The 19,108-nt window shown below is 32.0% G+C and overlaps 4 protein-coding genes across 4 annotated transcripts; 2 read left to right on the top strand and 2 right to left on the bottom strand.

The window, feature by feature from the left end:
* Positions 1 to 49: 49 nt before the first annotated feature.
* LOC126665440 (hexokinase-2, chloroplastic) lies at positions 50 to 3,306 on the bottom strand. Its single transcript, XM_050358262.2, has 9 exons — positions 2,927 to 3,306; positions 2,423 to 2,573; positions 2,161 to 2,343; positions 1,592 to 1,666; positions 1,337 to 1,492; positions 1,159 to 1,254; positions 937 to 1,067; positions 717 to 798; positions 50 to 621 (listed from the first exon to the last, which is right to left on the bottom strand). Exons 1-9 carry the CDS (start codon positions 3,196 to 3,198, stop codon positions 283 to 285), a joined length of 1,485 nt encoding a protein of 494 aa, XP_050214219.1. The 5' UTR covers positions 3,199 to 3,306; the 3' UTR covers positions 50 to 282.
* Positions 3,307 to 5,051: 1,745 nt separating this feature from the next.
* On the top strand, positions 5,052 to 8,279 carry LOC126679634 (WEB family protein At1g75720). The gene is made up of 2 exons (XM_050374681.2): positions 5,052 to 5,396; positions 7,643 to 8,279. The coding sequence occupies exons 1-2, from the start codon at positions 5,253 to 5,255 to the stop codon at positions 8,051 to 8,053; spliced, it is 555 nt and encodes a 184-aa protein (XP_050230638.1). The 5' UTR covers positions 5,052 to 5,252; the 3' UTR covers positions 8,054 to 8,279.
* A 1,919-nt stretch (positions 8,280 to 10,198) lies between these two features.
* Positions 10,199 to 10,815, top strand: LOC126656707 (uncharacterized). Its single transcript, XM_050351316.2, has one exon. The coding sequence runs from the start codon at positions 10,228 to 10,230 to the stop codon at positions 10,630 to 10,632; it is 405 nt and encodes a 134-aa protein (XP_050207273.2). The 5' UTR covers positions 10,199 to 10,227; the 3' UTR covers positions 10,633 to 10,815.
* A 3,569-nt stretch (positions 10,816 to 14,384) lies between these two features.
* LOC126656655 (uncharacterized) lies at positions 14,385 to 16,606 on the bottom strand. Its single transcript, XM_050351269.2, has 3 exons — positions 15,992 to 16,606; positions 15,771 to 15,871; positions 14,385 to 15,133 (listed from the first exon to the last, which is right to left on the bottom strand). Exons 1-3 carry the CDS (start codon positions 16,495 to 16,497, stop codon positions 14,496 to 14,498), a joined length of 1,245 nt encoding a protein of 414 aa, XP_050207226.1. The 5' UTR covers positions 16,498 to 16,606; the 3' UTR covers positions 14,385 to 14,495.
* Between the last annotated feature and the right edge of the window lie 2,502 nt (positions 16,607 to 19,108).

Here is a 19,108-nt window from a genome sequence, read left to right as displayed (position 1 = left end):
ACTTGTTTCATCTCAAATGAGAGTTTCATAGTTTGAATAACATGAAAAATAAACTGAAAATGGAATTGTATTGACATCTAAACTAAGAAATAATGCTACATTGTTCTACAAATGCCATTAAATTACAATTCAGCAATTACATTTCTAACCCAATTATGTCTCCTCGGTCCACTTATTTCAACTACACAACAGAAACCAAATCTAATAGAGTGCTTCAATCAAGCAATAATTACACAATATAAATAAGTTACACTCTTAGTAATTGGATCATTAACATCAAACCTAAAAATCATGATCATACATTGAATTTGTAGCAGCCAAAAGAGCAGCTCCAATACCAGACCCATCTTTTGAATGTTCTATAACTATATTCTTTGAAATTTCTAACCCCAAAAGCTCAGTAACAGCATCTTGCAAGTATCTTCTGTACTGAGGGTAATGCTCATACAGCCCACCGTCCATAGCCACCACCGTTCTTTTACCGTATACAACGCCTTTTGAATCCTCCTCCATCTTCTGCAGAATCCCAACAATGCCAGCACCAGCTAAGCGTCCCCCTCGCTTCACAATAGCATCACAAACCGCTATCACCGTCTTCCTTGCACTTAAGCTCGACTCAGCCTAGAACCAAAGTTATTCGCAAGTTAAAGAGAATATGGAATGTTATTTTCAATTTCGTTTATGATGTAAATGTTTTAAGATATAGAAATTATTACCCCGACAACGTCGTATAGGACTGATCCAACAGTATGAAGATCATCAGAGTTGTCCTGCTGCATTGTACATAAGTCTGGAGTACTGAAATACAAGTAAAAAAAGGAAAAAAAAATTATTTTTCAACAGAAAAATTATACTCATAAAAGATTTTCTATCTGTTATCTATATGGAAATGTATAATCGTACGTAGCTAAAGAGGAAATTTGAAGATGTAGTTACCGGAGTGCGAAAGGTATGGACAACTTTTCTGGCAGAGATTTGCCAAATAGATCACCTTCTTCAGCCATCTTTAGTATTGCACGCCTTGCAATTTCTCCTAGATACATTCCGGAGATTGTCTTCTCAAATATCTGAACAGCAAATTAAGAGTAGCTCGAGTGATGACATGAGAATACTTTATACAAATATATGAATTAAGTACATTAATTAATCAAAATTTACCTGCTCACCAGGATTAATACTCGCAGCATCCATATCTCTATCAAACTCGGTCAGAGGAATACCATTTGAAAACGCTCCCCATTCGGTATTAACAATCTGAAGCAAGAACGTATAAATTTAGAATTGAAACATAAATTCAAAATTTCAGTCTAAAGCCTCAAATGACATTCTTTCATACCGTGCTTCCAGAAAGCGACTTCTGTCCGTGTAGTTTTGGAATAGCATCAACACGTTCGACATAGCAAGCATTAGTCCCGGTACCCAAAATAACTGCAACCATAACATCATCATCCCAGTATCTTGCTCCTGCTAGAGTTCCCACAGTATCATTGACCTGTCCTTTATCAAATCGCAAACTATAGTTACTTAATCATCCGAGAAAGTTGCCAGAGGAGAATGAGAATATCTATATACTAAGATGAGATCAACATACGAGAGCTGAAACACTCATATCCAGCTTTAGCCTTTCCATAGCTTCATTCAGACAAGCAACTACATCTCGTCCCGCCTGGATAATGAATCAAGTTCACACCATGAACATTGAGGAACCATAGAACGAATTCAAATATGATGTATAGATAGATACAGGCAGTGGTGTAAAAGAACCCAGGGAGCCCAAGTTATGCCAAGCTAGAGCTCGATGTCGAATGGGCTAAAATTCTCAAAGCTCGAGGCTCGATCGACATTCGAGCTACTCGAGTAAGTTCGAGTTCAATAAAGAACACAGATAACTATTGAAAAAAATTATCATATGATGCATTTAAAATAAGATGCATAAAAAAATATAGGATTCAACCAATTAAAATGATACACCTAAATAAAGTAAAAAAAAAAGAACAATTTTTGGTTAATGTGTGTAAAACACTCATTTAGGATCTTCGCGAGCCTCCTTATCTAATACTCGAGTTTGCCTCGAGCTCGACTCGAGTTTTCAAGTCCATTTTGAGTTGTTTTGGTAAGAGCTAAATTGTAGAAACAGAAACTGCATAGAGAGTTACAAACCGTTCCAGAGACTGCAAATCCTTTGGTCCACTTCATAAGAATACCAGAATCAATTGACGTTTGCTTCACAGGAAAAGAAAATGTGAATCCAATCTCTCTTTTCCTGCCATGTGGCAGGTGGAATTTGCCGCCTTCTTTTTTGGCAAAATTTGCCAATCCAGATGCAATAAAATCAAAAAGTTCCTGTATTTTGAAAACTTTGTAATTAACACCAAATTAACAAAATTTACAACAAAACTAATCATAAAATAAAAAAACATACATCATTAGTACCAAACATGAGCTCTTGTGGAATGGAAACTTGCTCAAATTCAGTATCAATCACTCTCTCTTCCTTCCCACCTAATTGCACTCTCAACACCCGGAAATTTGTGCCACCAAGATCCAATGCATAAAACAATCCTTTCTCATTACTTCAAAAAGAGAAAAAAAAAATCCTCAGGTTTATTAATAAAGTTAGGGGTAAAATCACAAAAATTCACTAATTTTAATTTTAAAAACCATCATTTTCATACAATAACCATCATTTTTTATTCAAATTGATACATCTGGTAAAATTTCGGTAAAAATCGCTAGCTATCTTTATTTCGTTCTGACATATGAGCTCGGCGATTTTCAGCAGATGTTCATTCGGCGTATTGATTTTAAAAAAATTGATAATTGTACATGAAAATGACGACCATACATAATAGAATTTTTATGATATTAAGCCATAAAAGTATTACCAATAAATTAATTAATAGTAAGAAAAAATAAGTACACGTACCCGCTAGGCAAGTTATCAACATAGCTTAATATCATCTTGAGATCACTACCGCCGTCAGCAGCTAGTCCAGCTCTCATATCAGCTGCCATGGCATCCGCCACGTGGCGTAAAACTGGCAAAGGAGTTGCACAATCGTTCTGTAACTTCGTAATAATGGGACTTGCTGTAACGACGTTGGATCGGACTGACATCCTTATTGGAAGTATATTCCGGCGAGATCGCGCGACGTAGAATGATCCAACGGATGGGGAAGTGGTGGTAGTGACCGACATTATTGTAATGGACAGTTGGGATCAGAGAATGTGAATAGAAAAGAAAAAAAATCTAAGGTTGAGACTGAGGTCGAGAAAACATAATGTTGTTCTCTCTTTAATTCTTGACGGGAAGTTTGCAACAGTTAGGTTTCTAAATTTAGTTGTATAAAATTAATTAATTAATTGTATTAAATAATTTATACAATGAAAGTGAAAATCATTCACCTTTATTTTTTTAAAAAAATATTTAGGCTGTACAATTTGAAACTCTCATTTTAGCTCGGTTTTTAACTTGAATTTTAATAAAAAATTTTATATAAAAACGGTAGCTAACGTTATTAAAAAAGATTACAAAATAGATCTTTCTTGAACAATTTTATTTTTATCGATATTCATGTTGACGTGGACAATACTCAGTACACGCGTGGAACGGAAACATTCAATTTATACTTTTTATAACTTAAATTTTAAATCGAAAAAAATTATTCATGTTTGAACTGAAATAAATCTCACGTATATACAAATCGTCCGTGCCGGCGGAAATAACGATATTTTTTTTATTAAAAATTGATTTACTTTATCATTTTTTGTAAAATTAAATACTATTTTCAAGTAAAAAGTTATAGAAGTTTAATTAAAAACTAAACCTAGTATAAAAGTCGAAATTGTATATTCGAACTTTTCTTTGACTAGCTCATGGGTAAATTACCAAACCGTTTAGCCTACAGTTCTTATTTATTTTTCAATTGATATTTGATAATTGTAGATTTGATTATTTATTTATAATTTTAAGGGGAAGTATAAAGTGCGTTAGGAGTTAGGACAAAAGAGGGGGGTGTTTTGGGGGCGGACTAGACGATGTTTGACGCAACATCGTTCTCTATTCTGTTGTGTTTCTATTTAGATTTCGTAATCTGAAAATAAGATTTCAGATGTTTTTGGGTCTATCCTTAAGGCTATTCTAGTATGCGGATCACACCATAGTATGCTGCCTTCTATAATTCAATCTAATGGCTACATGTTTTTCCTTTTTATTTTATTTTAAAAAGGCTTAATTTCTTAAAAAAACCCCACCTTGCATTTTTTTTTCGTTTATACCCTGACCTTGTAAAAACACCATTTGTACTCAATTTTGGGTTTTTATGTTTCATCCCTACCCAAAAACATTAATTTGTAGATTTTTCATTTGGAAAAGAGTTTAAAACATACTTTTTTCTATTTTCAAAAATACAAATAAATCCTTAAACTTAAAAAATAATCAAATACATCCAAATAATTAATTTTTTTTTATTTTATAAAATAAAAAAAATTATTATTATTTTTAATTTTTTGTCGGAAATATTTTAAAAAAATTAAAAAAATCGGAAATATTTTTTAAAAAAATTAAAAAAAATTATTATTATTTTTAATTTTTTGAAGAAGATGGTATTTTTATACTATTAATAACATTAATATCTAATTAGTATATAGGTTAAAAATGAAGGATTGTTTTACACTCTTTTTCAAATGAAAAGAGTGCAATTTAATGCTTTTTGGTAGAGATGAAACATAACTCAAAATTGGGTACAAATGGTGTTTTTATAAGGTCATGTTATAAACGAAAAAAAATACAAGATGGAGGTTTTTTAAGAAATTAAGCCTTTTAAAATGCGGAGATCATTGGTTTTTAAGGATATTATAGTCGCTATTTAACTAAACAAGTATGGAATAGAGGTCCCCTACTAAAGAAGCAGTAGGGCCTTTTGATTCGTTGGATATAGGTGAACAGTCGCTCTCTTTGGCCCAATAACTAAATGGGCCGTAAATGCCCATTTTAGACCCAAACTCCACCACTACCCACCTGCTTTAAAGGCTTCAATTTAAAAAAGATGGGAATTCTAGTGAAGTCGACGCGAAGCAAAGAAGCTCTCTCTGTCGCTGCCTCCAATTTAAATATTTTAATTTTATACTAACTCTCCCTAACAACAATCCCTTCTCTAGCTACTCTAGTCTCTACCTAGTACATACATTTTAAATTTCATTCTCTATATATCTCAATCTTTTCTTGCCAACTCTTTGATCAAACGCACCATATGGATATTCATGAAGAAGGAGTTGTAATCATCAGGAGAGCAGAAATCGATACTCGAGCTCCGTTCCGGTCAGTCAAGGAGGCTGTTACATTGTTTGGCGAGAAAGTTTTGGCTGGCGAGCTCTATGCCACCAAGATCAAAGAGGTAAATCTTTCCTAGTAGTATATGCAATCTTTTCATTGATAAATAAACATTTTGAACAGTTTAATGAGCTTACAATTTGTTATTATTAGAAGAGGACATAATTATAATTAGAATATCACCTAAGAGTTTAATCTTTTGTATGCATATTTTTCATTGATTAAACATATCAACGGGCTTTCTTTTATTCTATTTTAGAAATTAGGACAAATTTACAATTAGTATTTATTTTTTTGGATGAATTAGTTATTTATATAAATATCTAAACTAGTTTCGCTAAAGTTAAATGGTACGTGCGCTGGGCAAAATTTTACTATAGTCAAACGTTAATGATAAAAAAAACTAGCTGATTAGTATAAGCTATATTTTATCAATTATGAAAGAGGCAGATACATCCTTAGGCTCGGGTAGGTTCTAATCCCAGCTAGGACCGGTTTTCTTCAAAAAAAGTTTTCAATTCTATGAAAATTAAGTCCGACCTGCCAGAAAATTAAAGTACTACATTTTGTAGCTTTCCTTTATCATGTGATGATATGGAATAAAGTTGTTAATTCGGAATTAATTTTGCTTATATTCTTTAATTGTTATCATTTTAGGAGTACAATGCTATATTTTAAACCTTTTATTTTTATAATATTTTTCAAATGTTTGGACAAGGCCGTAAGCAACCATAACCTTCCCCTTCAAGTTAAACTATTCTAATGTCCACTGGCAGCTCATTGGAATTGTTTCTTGTTCACTTCAAATCTTCTTAAAATAAAGTTATACTTATGAGTTATGACAATTACATATTACAGACGTTTATAACAACTTAACGAATTATAGCATGCAAAAATATCAGAGATATTAATTATAAAATTATCAATAGAAAACTTAAGTTTTTGAATGATTTGGTTATTTCTAATTAATAGGTTTGTAGTTTGATACTTATAACCTCCATTTAATTGATTAAATATATAATGTGAAATAGGTGTTTGTTCTAATTAAAATAACGCCGACCCCTCAAAAACATGGCTAATAATCACCCATGTCACCTCAACTTTAGGGGTACGGGCGCTAAACCCCCTGAAGTTTAAAAACGGGCGCTAAACCCCCTGAACTTTGAGGCGGCGCTCACAAAACCCCTTTTGCTCCAAATATGACCAAAATACCCCTGGCGCCGTTTTTTCAGTCAATTGTCAGTCTTAAAAAAAAAAACTGACACTGCCATATCATCTGACACGTCAGAATTATACCTTAAAAATTTCAAACACCCAAAATACCCTTAGTTTAATTTAAAAAAAGACAAAAAAAAAAACTCAATCTAATGAATTAACCCAGCAACTGACCCGACCAATACCCCAACCCTACCGACCCGACCACCGCCGGAAAATTTTCCGGTCATCTTCTCCGATTTAAAGATGACCGGAAAATTTCCGGTCATCAAAAAAATTTGTTCCTCAGAGGAACAGATCGTCCGATCTGTTCCTCAACATGAGGAACAGATCTGTTCCTCAACATGAGGAACAGATCGTCGCCGATCTGTTCCCTGAGGAACAGATCCGACGATCTGTTCCTCTGAGGAACATATAAAGATGACCGGAAAATTTTCCGGCGGTGGTCGGGTGACGGGTCGGTTGGTGGGGTGGTGGTTGGGTCGGTTTTTGGGTTGATAGATTGGTTTATATTAAATTGGGTTGGTTTGATTTTTTTTTAAAATTAAATTAGGGGTATTTTGGGTTTTTCAAATTTTTAAGATATATTTCTGACGTGTCAGATGATATGACAGTGTCAGATTTTTTTTTTTAAAATGTCAGTTGACTGAAAAAACGGCGCCAGGGGTATTTTGGTCATATTTCGTCCAAAAGGGGTTTTGTGAGCGCCGACACAAAGTTCAGGGGGTTTAGCGCCCGTTTTTAAACTTCAGGGGATTTAGCGCCCGTACCCCTAAAGTTGAGGGGCCATAGGTGATTATTAGCCAAAAAACATATTGTTTTTATTTATGGTCCAGCATTTTGAAAACCTCATTTGAACAAATTTTAATAAGCGTATCTCAATTGTAACCAATAACTCATTTTCAATTAAAAAGGCTTGGCTTCTTCTTTTTGATAAATATGTCTAGTTAATTGCAATCGAAACATAGTTAAACAAAATTAAGCTAAGTAAATTGGCGATTTTTACAAATTTGACTGTAAACGAAAAATATCGAAAAAAATTGAGTATTTTTTTATTAAAAAAAGCCTTAAAAGTTATGTGTATTGATTGTATAGATGCATGCTGAAAATGGGGACGGCGCGACCAAGCTTGGAAACGTGACAGCTGAACTAGAGGAAACCAAACAAAGGCTTTCAAAAGCTAAAGAAGAAAGCATGATGATGGCAACTTACTTGTCTTCTCTTCAACAAGAACTCGAAACTACAAAGACAGAACTCCAACAACTAAAGTCATCACGCAACACAGAATTAACGGAGTCTGAAACTGAGGATGTGAAAATTGTTCAAGAAATCGAATTCCAAAAGAAAAGATTTGTAACTTTTGCACAAACTCCTTCGCTGGTGACAATTGATGAAGTTCTTGAGAGACACCCTTCTCTTAGAAAGAAGAAGAAGAAGCCTTTGATTCCTCTCATTGGAGGAATCTTTTCCAGGAAAAAAGGAACTCAAAATTTCACTTCCTCCTGAATATTTCTGAGTCTTAACTAATTTCTAAAATTATGACATATCCGATAATAATTATCTTTCGATTATACCACTCCTAAAAGTTTTCCTAGTTTTTTTTTTTTTTTTGTATTAGTAATTTGTGTACCTAATTCTACCTCAAGTTTGTATGGAGTATGACATAATGATATAAATGTGAGTATAATTGTTTGTACTGCCACAAAATAAATGTTTGTACTGCCACAAAACTATGTAATAATGTACTCATGAGTTAATCAAAGAATCTCTATAAAAAAATATAGATGTCACTATCTTTATCTAAACTTATTTTTCTTTCATAAATCATAAAAATCGAAAAAAAATTAAAAATAAATTATTATTATTATTTATAATTTATTTTTAACTATCGTAATTTTTAATTTAAATTACCATATTCTTTACTAATGTTAATATGTACTATTATTATTATTTAAAAATTTATCAGTATTAGAAAATTAGTAATATTAACTTTCAATTTTATAATAAACATATTATATATGTATTTAATTTTATTATTATTATTTTTAAATATAATTTAATTTCAAACAAATATATTAATTATTTTTCAAAACAATATGAAATTTTATGATTTTACAATTTTTTTGAAATAAATATAATCTTAGGGAATCAAAGTAAATTTTTTTTTTGACAATTTGATATTTTCATTAAGTCAAAGAGCATAGTTAACTGCACGGTGGGGGTATCCACAAATTTAATCAAAAGCTAGGAGAAAATATTTTAATTTTTCAAATATGAGGGTAACCTAATTAGTTTGATCTAATTTCAAGGTTTTTTTTACTAATTATTCTTTTTGATAATTATCCCCAAAACATATAAAGATGTAAGCTTTAGGCCTTTAATTAAATGGGTAAATTGGCATAAATGACTTAGCTAATTTAAGCAAATGGCCCATATAGGCAAGGCCCGGTTTAGATACTGTGTAACTGGATTTGTAAGTTCATGACTCAATTAGATTAGGCTAAGCTGAATCAAAATGTGAACAATTTGCTAATTATCTTGATAAACCTATGATGACAAGGTGATTAAAAAATTGAAATGCAAGGTGGATAAAATTAAATTGAGACCTCATGATTATTGCACTGTGTTAGATTAAAAAAGAAAGTACAAAACACAATTATACATGTCTTTCAAAATGATTATCTCAACCCCTCCACTCTTCATCATTTCATTTCACAATTTCATTATAATGCTTTGCTTCTTCCAATTTTGCTCTATTCTATGCCTTTTCTTTAATTATTTTTTCACTCATTTCAATTTATTCTCTTCTACCCACTTCTGTCCTATGAATTGCTGAGCAAACGAGCCAAGATTTAGATTTTATGTTGCGAGGACCACAAACAAGCATAGAGAGTACTTATGTATCAATGGATAATCTCATTTTAATGAGTTGCTTTGGTTAATCACAAGCTCATCTTTTTTAAATTACATCCAATCAACAAAATGACGCCAACTGTAAGAAATTTGGCATTTCTCAGTCCAAAAACGTTTAACATGAAACAAATTTATGCTATTAAATTCACCCATTACTATGCTGAAGGGTCACATTTTGGGTGCATTGGTCAAGTCTTCATTGGAGTAGCACATTCTTAATTAATTAGATAATCCTGATTCAATTTTATTTTAGTTAAATTACTTAATTTATAATTAAAAAATTGTAATTCATTTTTGTCATTAACATGAATGATCTAATTGATAATAAAACATAAGCTAGTCTTTTAACTTATTTTTTTATGATAAATTAATTCATAAATAAAAAATCATAAAATTAAATTTTTATCTATCTAATTTTATGAAAATTTATATGTTGCTATTCAATTTACTTTATTATTGTAGAAAATTTTATTGAAAAAAATTATCGTATTATATTGTATGGATTCATTTTATTTATCGCATAAAATCAACTAAAAATACATGCATTCATTTTATTTGCCGTATAATAGTTTATGCATCAATCAAAACTAAATTAATCCTCAAGAATGAGAGAAACTAACCTTAATAAAGAATTAGGGTTTATGAAGACAAGTGAAGTCCCATACAAATGATTTGTGCACATGCAAATTATACCTTCTGTGCCTACCAAAATAGAATAAAAATCCAAACTTGTATTTTATAAATCCTTTCAAAACCAGACGACATACATGAATCATAGCATTACATTTCCCGGTAGAGGATTATTTGTGAAGCCAATAGAATTAACAATCAAAATGCACATCCATCACACAGATCACAGCTTTGTTATTCAAATAAAAGGCGAGCCCATTTATAATCTTCATCAACCTTCTTCTTCAAAGCTAAACTTGTCTGCAATGAAACTTTTTCATCGCTTTCGCAAAATTCTTATGAGACTCTTATTTTCTCTTCCTAATAATAACTCGTCGAAGCAAAAAAACTGCGATAAATTTGATCCTCCGAAGACTTCATGCAGCTCTTATTACTCTTCTCAGTCACATTACAGTGAAGCCATTGCTGACTGCATTGAGTTCTTGAATAAGTCTTCTCAAGAAGGCGTTTTTGACGGCACGAAAGCTCATGTCTTGGTTTGATTTGTTTGTGTTTTATTTTCATTTTTGAAGCAAATATAAACGAGATGTATACGTGATTTATCTATCTAATAAGGAAGCAAAGTTGGTGTGATTTCAAAATGAATATATTTTAATGCTGGTGTACAACTGGTTTGTCGTGCACCTTCTCTTCTGTTATATACATGTTGTTCATTGTATATTTATATTGACAATATGCCAGTGTGTGGTTGATAATGTTGTTCCTCAAATTTTCAGTAATCTTCTCTTGATTTTGAAGTTCGTATATTTATTGTTCAAGTCCATGACAGGTTGATCTCAACAAGTTCGTTTTAATACCTGCTAATTAACTTATAAAATTTATTCTATTTTTTCAGGATAAATTTAAAACATAGGACATGAAATAATAGAGATAATTTGATAACGTTAACATGCAATACTTAATTATATCTTTGCATTTATCTCAAATTGGTGATCATAACGAACTACAACTATACTTTCATCGTGTGATTTTTAAGTGATTTTCAGATAAATAAAGTTAAATGTCAATTGGTTTTTGATTGATATTTAATTATACTTAATTATATCTTATATTTGTGTGCGCACATAATATTAATAAAAAATCAACTCGACATTTTTTGTTTATTGGCTAAAAATCCTTCTTATTGAGATAAATTATAATTTAGTCACCAAAATAAAACAAATTAAATTACATTAATAAAATGAAAAATAAGCAAAGTACGTATGGTAATCTCAATAATCAATTACCCTATGGAACTTGTTTTTCCAATACTTTGAGAAATTAAGTTTACGCAACTTTTTTTTCTCTGAAAATTCATCAAACTTTATTAATCGAATATGAAACAGTTACATTTGTAAGAAATTCAGAAAAATGCGAAAACTAAATCCGAAATACGAAACAGATAACATGCTACCAGTTTACGCAACTTACTAAGTTCAAATCTTATTTTATTCGGTTCCTCTGCTCCCAACCAAATGAAAGTAAAATTATATCTGCAATAAATCCAAAATTATGTGAAAATATATTGATTAATTGATATAAGTTTGAAAAACTTTTATGGGCTTATGGGCTTCTGGATGGATCAGTAGTTTTAAGAGACTGAAGCAATAGAATTGTGGGCTTGTGCTGGACTACATATAATGGGCTAATTCTCCCTTAGGTGGTGTTGAATAAGAACCTCCAAAATCCATTTTTTAAGAATTGATAAATGACATGTTATACTTAATCAATAGAATAAAAATAATATTTCTCCGACATTTAATAAAATTTAATGTAAATAATTTTAAAAATTATGTAATTGATATATGACATGATGCGTTTTTAAAAAAAATAATTTTAGATGGTATACGTATAAAATTGTAACAGTAGTAAATTTAAAAAAAAAGTACATACATAAACGAACGAGCTGTAACTCAAATGGTATAAGCATTGGACATCAAACTGTCAGGTCGTGGGTTTATTTTCTCCCACAAGCGCTTTCCCCTCGTCAATTATAAAAAAAAGACATACATATATTTTTAAAACAATAATAGAAAAATATATCATATTAAAAGGTAACTAAATTAAACTTACAACTAGATTTTGAAATTGTTTAAAAATTACTGAAATAAAAAATTTTGTTTGATTCATTAACAGACTGAACTGGACAATTTTGAATTTTTTTGAGTTAAGAGCCTATTTTTATGAAAAAACTTTGAAAAAAATATTCTTAACCATTGCACTTTCAATGATACGATAGAAAAAATCAGTACATAGAAAAGAATGGTTATGGGTATTCACTACATAACCACCAAATCAAGGCAAGCATATATTGCCCTGAGATATTTCTGTTGTTTTTTATTTTTCTTCACTTTTTTTTGTTACATGTGCAAAAAGTGTTCTGAAACGATTTCAATTATTATATGATATTTTTAATTATAGTAAATCTAATCTTCTCTCGAGATGGATAGATTTTCTGCGGGAGGTATAACTCTACCTTAAATTTTAAACGACTATATACATGAATACGATTTGAAATCGCAATCTCACTTGAGATATGAGAACGCATTAGTGATTCTCGCCTTAAAATTGTTATTCTCCATTTTGAATTTTCTCATTCAAAGTTTTTTTGAACTTTCTCTTTTGTAGCTTAGGATTTTGGTATTAGTATTCACCCACTATGCATTTTTGATCAACCAAAAACAGCAACTTATGATGCCGCCTCTAATAGCTAAATGATATGAGCTCATATTAGAAATTCAGTTTGGGTGGTTATAAGCTCATAACCCAACCAAACTGAACACCCCTGTGAGCAACATAAAGAATATTTATATAGAAGACAGGTTTATTTAAAATCTGAAATTAATTAAATAAAACAAGAGCAATGGCTAGAGATTTGTTGCTTGCTATCTTTAAGTTGGAAAGCAACCACCTTGATTAAGATAGATGGCCAATTAATTGCGAGTGAATCTCACTTGTGATGCAATACAAGTTAAGTTTAGTTGGTCTGTCATTACTCATATGACAAACAATTATGGACCCTTTCTTTCATTATTTGGCATTTTTCTTGCATACCATATCTTAACACAGATTTTATTTAGTTATTAAACTAAATTATTAAACATCAATTACAAGATGCCATCATCATTTCTGTTATATTATTCAAGCAGCTTAATAATTCAGAAAACCAAAAAAATTTCAACTTTAGCAACTTCGTCGAAATTTTATTGTTTTAATCCAATTTAAAGCTCCACAAGCATTTTTTATCGATTCACTCTAATCGATTTAATAGCGTGTGTCTAATTATATATGCACTCTGTGATGTTAAAAAATTTAATTGGCGTGAAATTCATAATTTGTTTTTGGACCTTTTGTAATTCTACCAAAACTTTAAATTTTCTGGCATATACAGTGTTTAGAGGTGGCCACTGTTCACAATCCGGCGGTTTTAGTTCGGAACCGCCGGGTTACAGTTCAAGAAAAAATGAAATCAGTCCGAAACCGTTTAAATGACGGTTACATGCCGGTTCGGAATCGGACGGTTCCGGTTTCGGGTTGTAGGCGGTTAAAAAAATTTGAAAGTAAAATTAAAATTTATTTTTAAAAAAAAATATAATTTAAAAATAAAATAATTTATGAAAATAATATAATAAGAAAGTAATGAAATAAAATAAATTATAAATATTATATCAACTAAAAAAATTAAATAAAATAAATATAATATATATTTTTTATATATATATATATATTAAAATAATTTTTTTTATCAACGAGTTCGACCTTGAACCTCCGGCTCCGACTCGAAACCGCCGGTACACGATTCAATAAATTTAGAACCGGCTCGAAACCGGTGTATCCACGGCTCCAAGCTGATTTTGATCTGGTTCTGGATTTGACCGGTTCTGAGCCGGGTTTAACTGGACCGGTTTCGGGCCGGTTCACAGGCTGATCCGGCCATGGCGAGCTCTAGCAGTGTTAACGATTATTAAAGGAGGGGATTTATTCATTTTTAGAAAGTATTGTTCAGTCTATATTAATGATTGGTCATAGTCAACAAATAACAATCTTCACTTCTTTTTCCCCACATACAGTCTTTATTTTTTTTTCCTTCTCACTTTACTATGTTTTCAAGATGATTTCACGTGGTCCTTCATAATTTTGGTCCACTGTCATTATACCACTCTACAAAAATCCATTCAAATGAAATCAAAAGAAAGAAAAAAAGAGTATAGTGTAATTAAATCCCATACATTATTCTTAACTATCTCAAGTAACATTTGCAGATTAAATAATAATTCCACTATTTAATACTCACACACATGCACTTGAGCTGTTTGTTAATCCAAAATTATTATATACACAATCATAACCGATGATTTATAAGTTATCAAGATTCAAGCGCACCGTAGATCACTACAAAACATGGAAGGATAGCCCTTGGATTGAAAACAACTAACTCCTCTAGATTCGAGTATATCGCGGAGTTTCCAGCTAATGAATCATACGATCCAACTGCTGCCACGGCGTCTTCCTCCGATGGCGGCGCATCATCCGCCACGCGCTTCACTCTTCCAGCAATCACACGACACACCAGCATAGCCCTCCGCCCTTCCGTACAACCAAGTAATGAATCATGGGCCCTACCACTGCTCGCCGTCGTGCGTACACCTTTGCACTCTTTGCCTTGAAAGCCGTGCCTTATGATGGTGCATACGCCGCAGCCCGGTATCGAGCCACACAAGCTGGATGAGCCACTCGCGCCGAGCGTGCAAGAAAGGGTCGTGCAGTGAAATCTTAACAGTTCGTTACCGTCAGCTGCGCATCTGGGGTTCTTTCGAGTACTGTTGAGTGCACGTGTCTTTACTGCGTCTCTGCAGTCCTCAAACCGTTGGATGGTTCTCTGAGTGTTGTGGACTTTTAATATCCGCTCGATTTTACAGATTGGATTATCTTTCTTTAACCAGCTTGATTTAAAGATGATTTCAACAATGTTTCGGCCCGAATCCTCTGGGCCCAGCTCCGATACTGCAACATATTTAAACAAAGAATATCTATAAATAAATACTTTGTAAAATATTTACCTGTTATTGTCGGTAGGGTCAGCTGACTGTATCAATTTCAAAATTACAGCCTACAAGTAAAACGCCAGGTCATCATCTTAAAGTTACAGCCTACAAGGAGTACTGGTTATTGAACGACAGCTGTAATCCCGTACAAGATGGTCCATAGGGCGTTAAAAGCGGTCTTCTTGTAAGATTAATTAATTTATCAATCCATATAATGCAAAAGATTGCTGATGTTTTCAATTGTACCCTCGAAAGCAAAAAAATGTTTACCAAAATTGAAGTTTGTCTGTGAAAATTAATGGAAATAAAGCTACCTAAACATTTATTGCACGAATTTGCGTTTAAATTTCAAATCTAACATCATCATATTTTGTTGAACATTCAGATACATAATTACTGCAGTATGCGGACTCTAAAGTCAACTTAATCAATTTTTGATTTATTTTGGTAATTTAGAAAAGAAAGAACAGCTGACCTTAATTTTACTAGAGGTCCTTGTTGATATTGGGCGGGAAAATATTAATTTAGTTTTTTTTTGTGTACAATCAATTAAGTAAATTAATGTTGACGAGAAGACGAAAGTTAAAATTAATTACCGGCATGTCGAATTTTTTGATGAAGCTCCAAGCTTTCAATCTTAGGGAATACTTCTCCACACTGAGAACACGAGCAAATTGTGGTCCTTGGAACTGGGTACCTGAAATTTAAATATATTTTTACTATGGTTTATATTTCTTGTTTTGTTATCACTAATTGTAAGCTGAATTAAGAAAAAGAGATCTCTATGAAAGTGATAGCTAGATAATTAAGTAATTACCTGCTAGGATCAACGATCATGTGACACTCATAACAACCAGAAAGCTTCCTGAATTGCATGCCTCGCGAAGACGAAGATGATGAGCTGTACGCTGCACCACCGTTGGATCTCCCTGAAACACCCAATGACCGAGTTGACGTTGACCCGCTAACATTCTTTCGAGTCAGCAGTCCAGTTTCTTGACCAAGTGTGCTACTTTCAGGTGAGTTATCAGCTCTGTGAACAACTCTAGTGTTGCCATGAACAACGTCTCTGAAACTGCAAATAGAACTACAAGAAGAGCCTAGTTTAGAGTATCCATTAATGTTATTAGCGTTCTTTAAAGATGGGTCGTGTACTCTTGAACCTTCCATCTGCTTGCACGTTAGTAAGTTCTTGATTTGGTCCCATGAAGATGGCTGTTTTTGTTTTTGTTTTTGCTTTTGATGATTTGTCTGTTTTAGCTTGCGTTTGGATGGTTGTTTATCATGGTGTGTATGGTCTGGTAAGAAGGTTAGAAGAGCCATGAAGGCCAAGAAAGAAATACAAAGAATTTAGCAAGAAGTTTTTCTCTGAGTTACATGAACAAAAAAAAGAGAGAGTTTTATGGAAAGGGGGAGGGATCCAAGAAGGCTAATAAGAGAGGAAATAGAGACTCTACTGTAGTGGTGGGTCTGCTGATGTTAATTTAATTATTCGGTTTGTTTATTTCTTTTCTACTTTTGGATTAATCCTTCTGTTTGTTTATCTACAAAATGCCAAAAAATGTGGGACTTTACATAATTGTAATAATTAATTTAACTAAACTAATCCTGGATTACCAATTCCTTTGGTTTTAATTCTTTTTATGACAGTCAATTGAACAACAGAGCTCGCCCATGCGGTACAGGATTACGACCATTTGTGTACTTTGTAGCATACTGGTGTGGCTGATCAGGAACTGGGGATAAGATGGTAGACATATGGTTAACTATGTGACACATGACATATTGGATGCCATAAGGCCCATAACCAATTAGTTAAAAAATATTTAATTACAACTAAAATATCAGTAATTTTTTTAGATAAATTCAAATAAGTATTTTTTGTGACATAAATATGATCTTCTACCGCTAATTATATGTGTGGACAAATAATAGACAATTGTTTTTCCTTTTTTTATTGTTTTTGATATGCTAGGCACAAATATACTTGTTCATTAAGTTTATCTATCAGTCATTATTTATTAACAGTGCGGCATTATGGTATGGTTAATTTATAACTACAAAAACCACACTGATACTAGATAAAATTATTAAAGTAATTTTGAAGATGTGGCCTTTATAGTTCACTATATAAATAAATATACTTCATAATCATACTATTATATAGAGATTTTGGTTCATTTAAAAAAATCTCTCACAATGGAGATGTTGGCCTGGGGGACCATAAAAGCCTCAAAGAGAAACTGCAATAATGGCTTTCTTGAAAAGAGATGCGAATGCCTTAATTTCTCTCAGTATTAGACTATGTAAAATACAGTAAAGAATTCCAGTCAGCAGATATAAAGGTTTTTCAAACATGTAGAGATATTTTCATTTGATGTCATCTTATAAAATTAGGGCCATTAGTCATTACTTACTTAAAATTATGATCATTAATGTTTACTCGGTGAACTTGAGCTGACCCTTATAAGATGCCACCTGACTAGCATATATAAGATTACTGACTTTGGGGGATACAGTAATTAATGACTTGTAACTGAGAAGAGAATATTCTTTACACTAATTAAGTAGTAGTAAGAAAAATAGTTTTAAAAACTGCTGTACTATAACCATGTCACATGCCATATGATTTATAGCTCTATAGAAAATTTTAGCAGTCAAGGCTAGGGTTTACGCAACTTTACAAAGACGATGGATTAGATTATGGGATAAAGATGTTAATTTGTTGAGAGCCACTTCTTTCTTACAAAAATCAGAATAAATATTGGGAAGAGATGTGGAAATTTACGTTAGTTAGTGTGTGGAGTAATGATACATAGTAAGTGGGAGGTGGTGATTCCATAAGGAAGGAAAATAAAAAGTGAATGAGCCAAAAGCGTTGGTATAAAAACAAGGAGAAAGAATAGAAACTCATTTCCCAATTTGCCTCTATCTATGTCTCCCGCTATCCATTTGTCAATGCGCCACCATTTCACACTATTCCAATATCTCTCTACCTATGGCAGTCAATTTTTTTTAAGCAGAATCATTATATTAGTTGTTAGTGAAAGTTAACAAAAACTAACCAAAAAGTTGGTTTAAATGGTAAACGGCTTGATATCCTTTAAATAAAATTTCAAGTTTGATTTTTATAAATGCAGAAAATCCCCGCTGACAGACTCACCCACCATGCCAAATGCACGACGCGGGTCTGATCCGAATTAATTTAAAAACTAGATAGACAACCAAAAAAAATTAACAATAACTAATTAATATCAATATGTGAGAGAGTTGAGATCAAACTTCGACACACGCACTATAAAGACCTAGCCATTAGACAAAATCCTCGTGTTATGGTAGTCAAGGGCGGACTAGGAAGAGCTTATGGTGGGCAGTTGACCATCTTATTATTTCGTATCTTTGAAAAATATAAATGTACACGTTAGTAGTATAGTTTTTCGGTCTTAAAATTTATAGCATTGACCACCTTAAATTTTTTTATTTTTTCTTCTTATAAATATTTGGTATAATCTTGTCCACCTTATAATAAATTTCTGGATCCGCCACTGATGGCAGTCAATTATGTTACACGAAGATTTATCAAATTTTACATTTGGTGCATTTTTCTTGGATTATATTTAAAATTATCATATATTCATATTAGCTATAATTTTATCACGACTTTTAAAATTATTATTTCCATTCGCGTATTTTTATAGTTGTACCATGGCTCGAAATCTCGCAATTTATAGCTGACGAAAAATTGGAAAATGTTGTGACCCGACAATTCAGATGCCACGAGTAATTAATATAACTAAAAAAATTATATTTGTCTAACAAAAGATGATATTTTTTAGCAGTAATACAGTAGCAAACTTAAAAAAATGAATTGACAACTTTTGAAATCATAATATAATTATAATTTTGTATAAAAATGGTTATTTTATATAATTAA

Source organism: Mercurialis annua, linkage group LG1-X (assembly GCF_937616625.2).
Source record: "Mercurialis annua linkage group LG1-X, ddMerAnnu1.2, whole genome shotgun sequence".
In the NCBI taxonomy this organism is placed as follows: domain Eukaryota; kingdom Viridiplantae; phylum Streptophyta; class Magnoliopsida; order Malpighiales; family Euphorbiaceae; genus Mercurialis; species Mercurialis annua.
The sequence above is the reverse complement of the archived record's forward strand: the minus strand, read 5'-3'. Positions and strand labels throughout refer to the sequence as shown.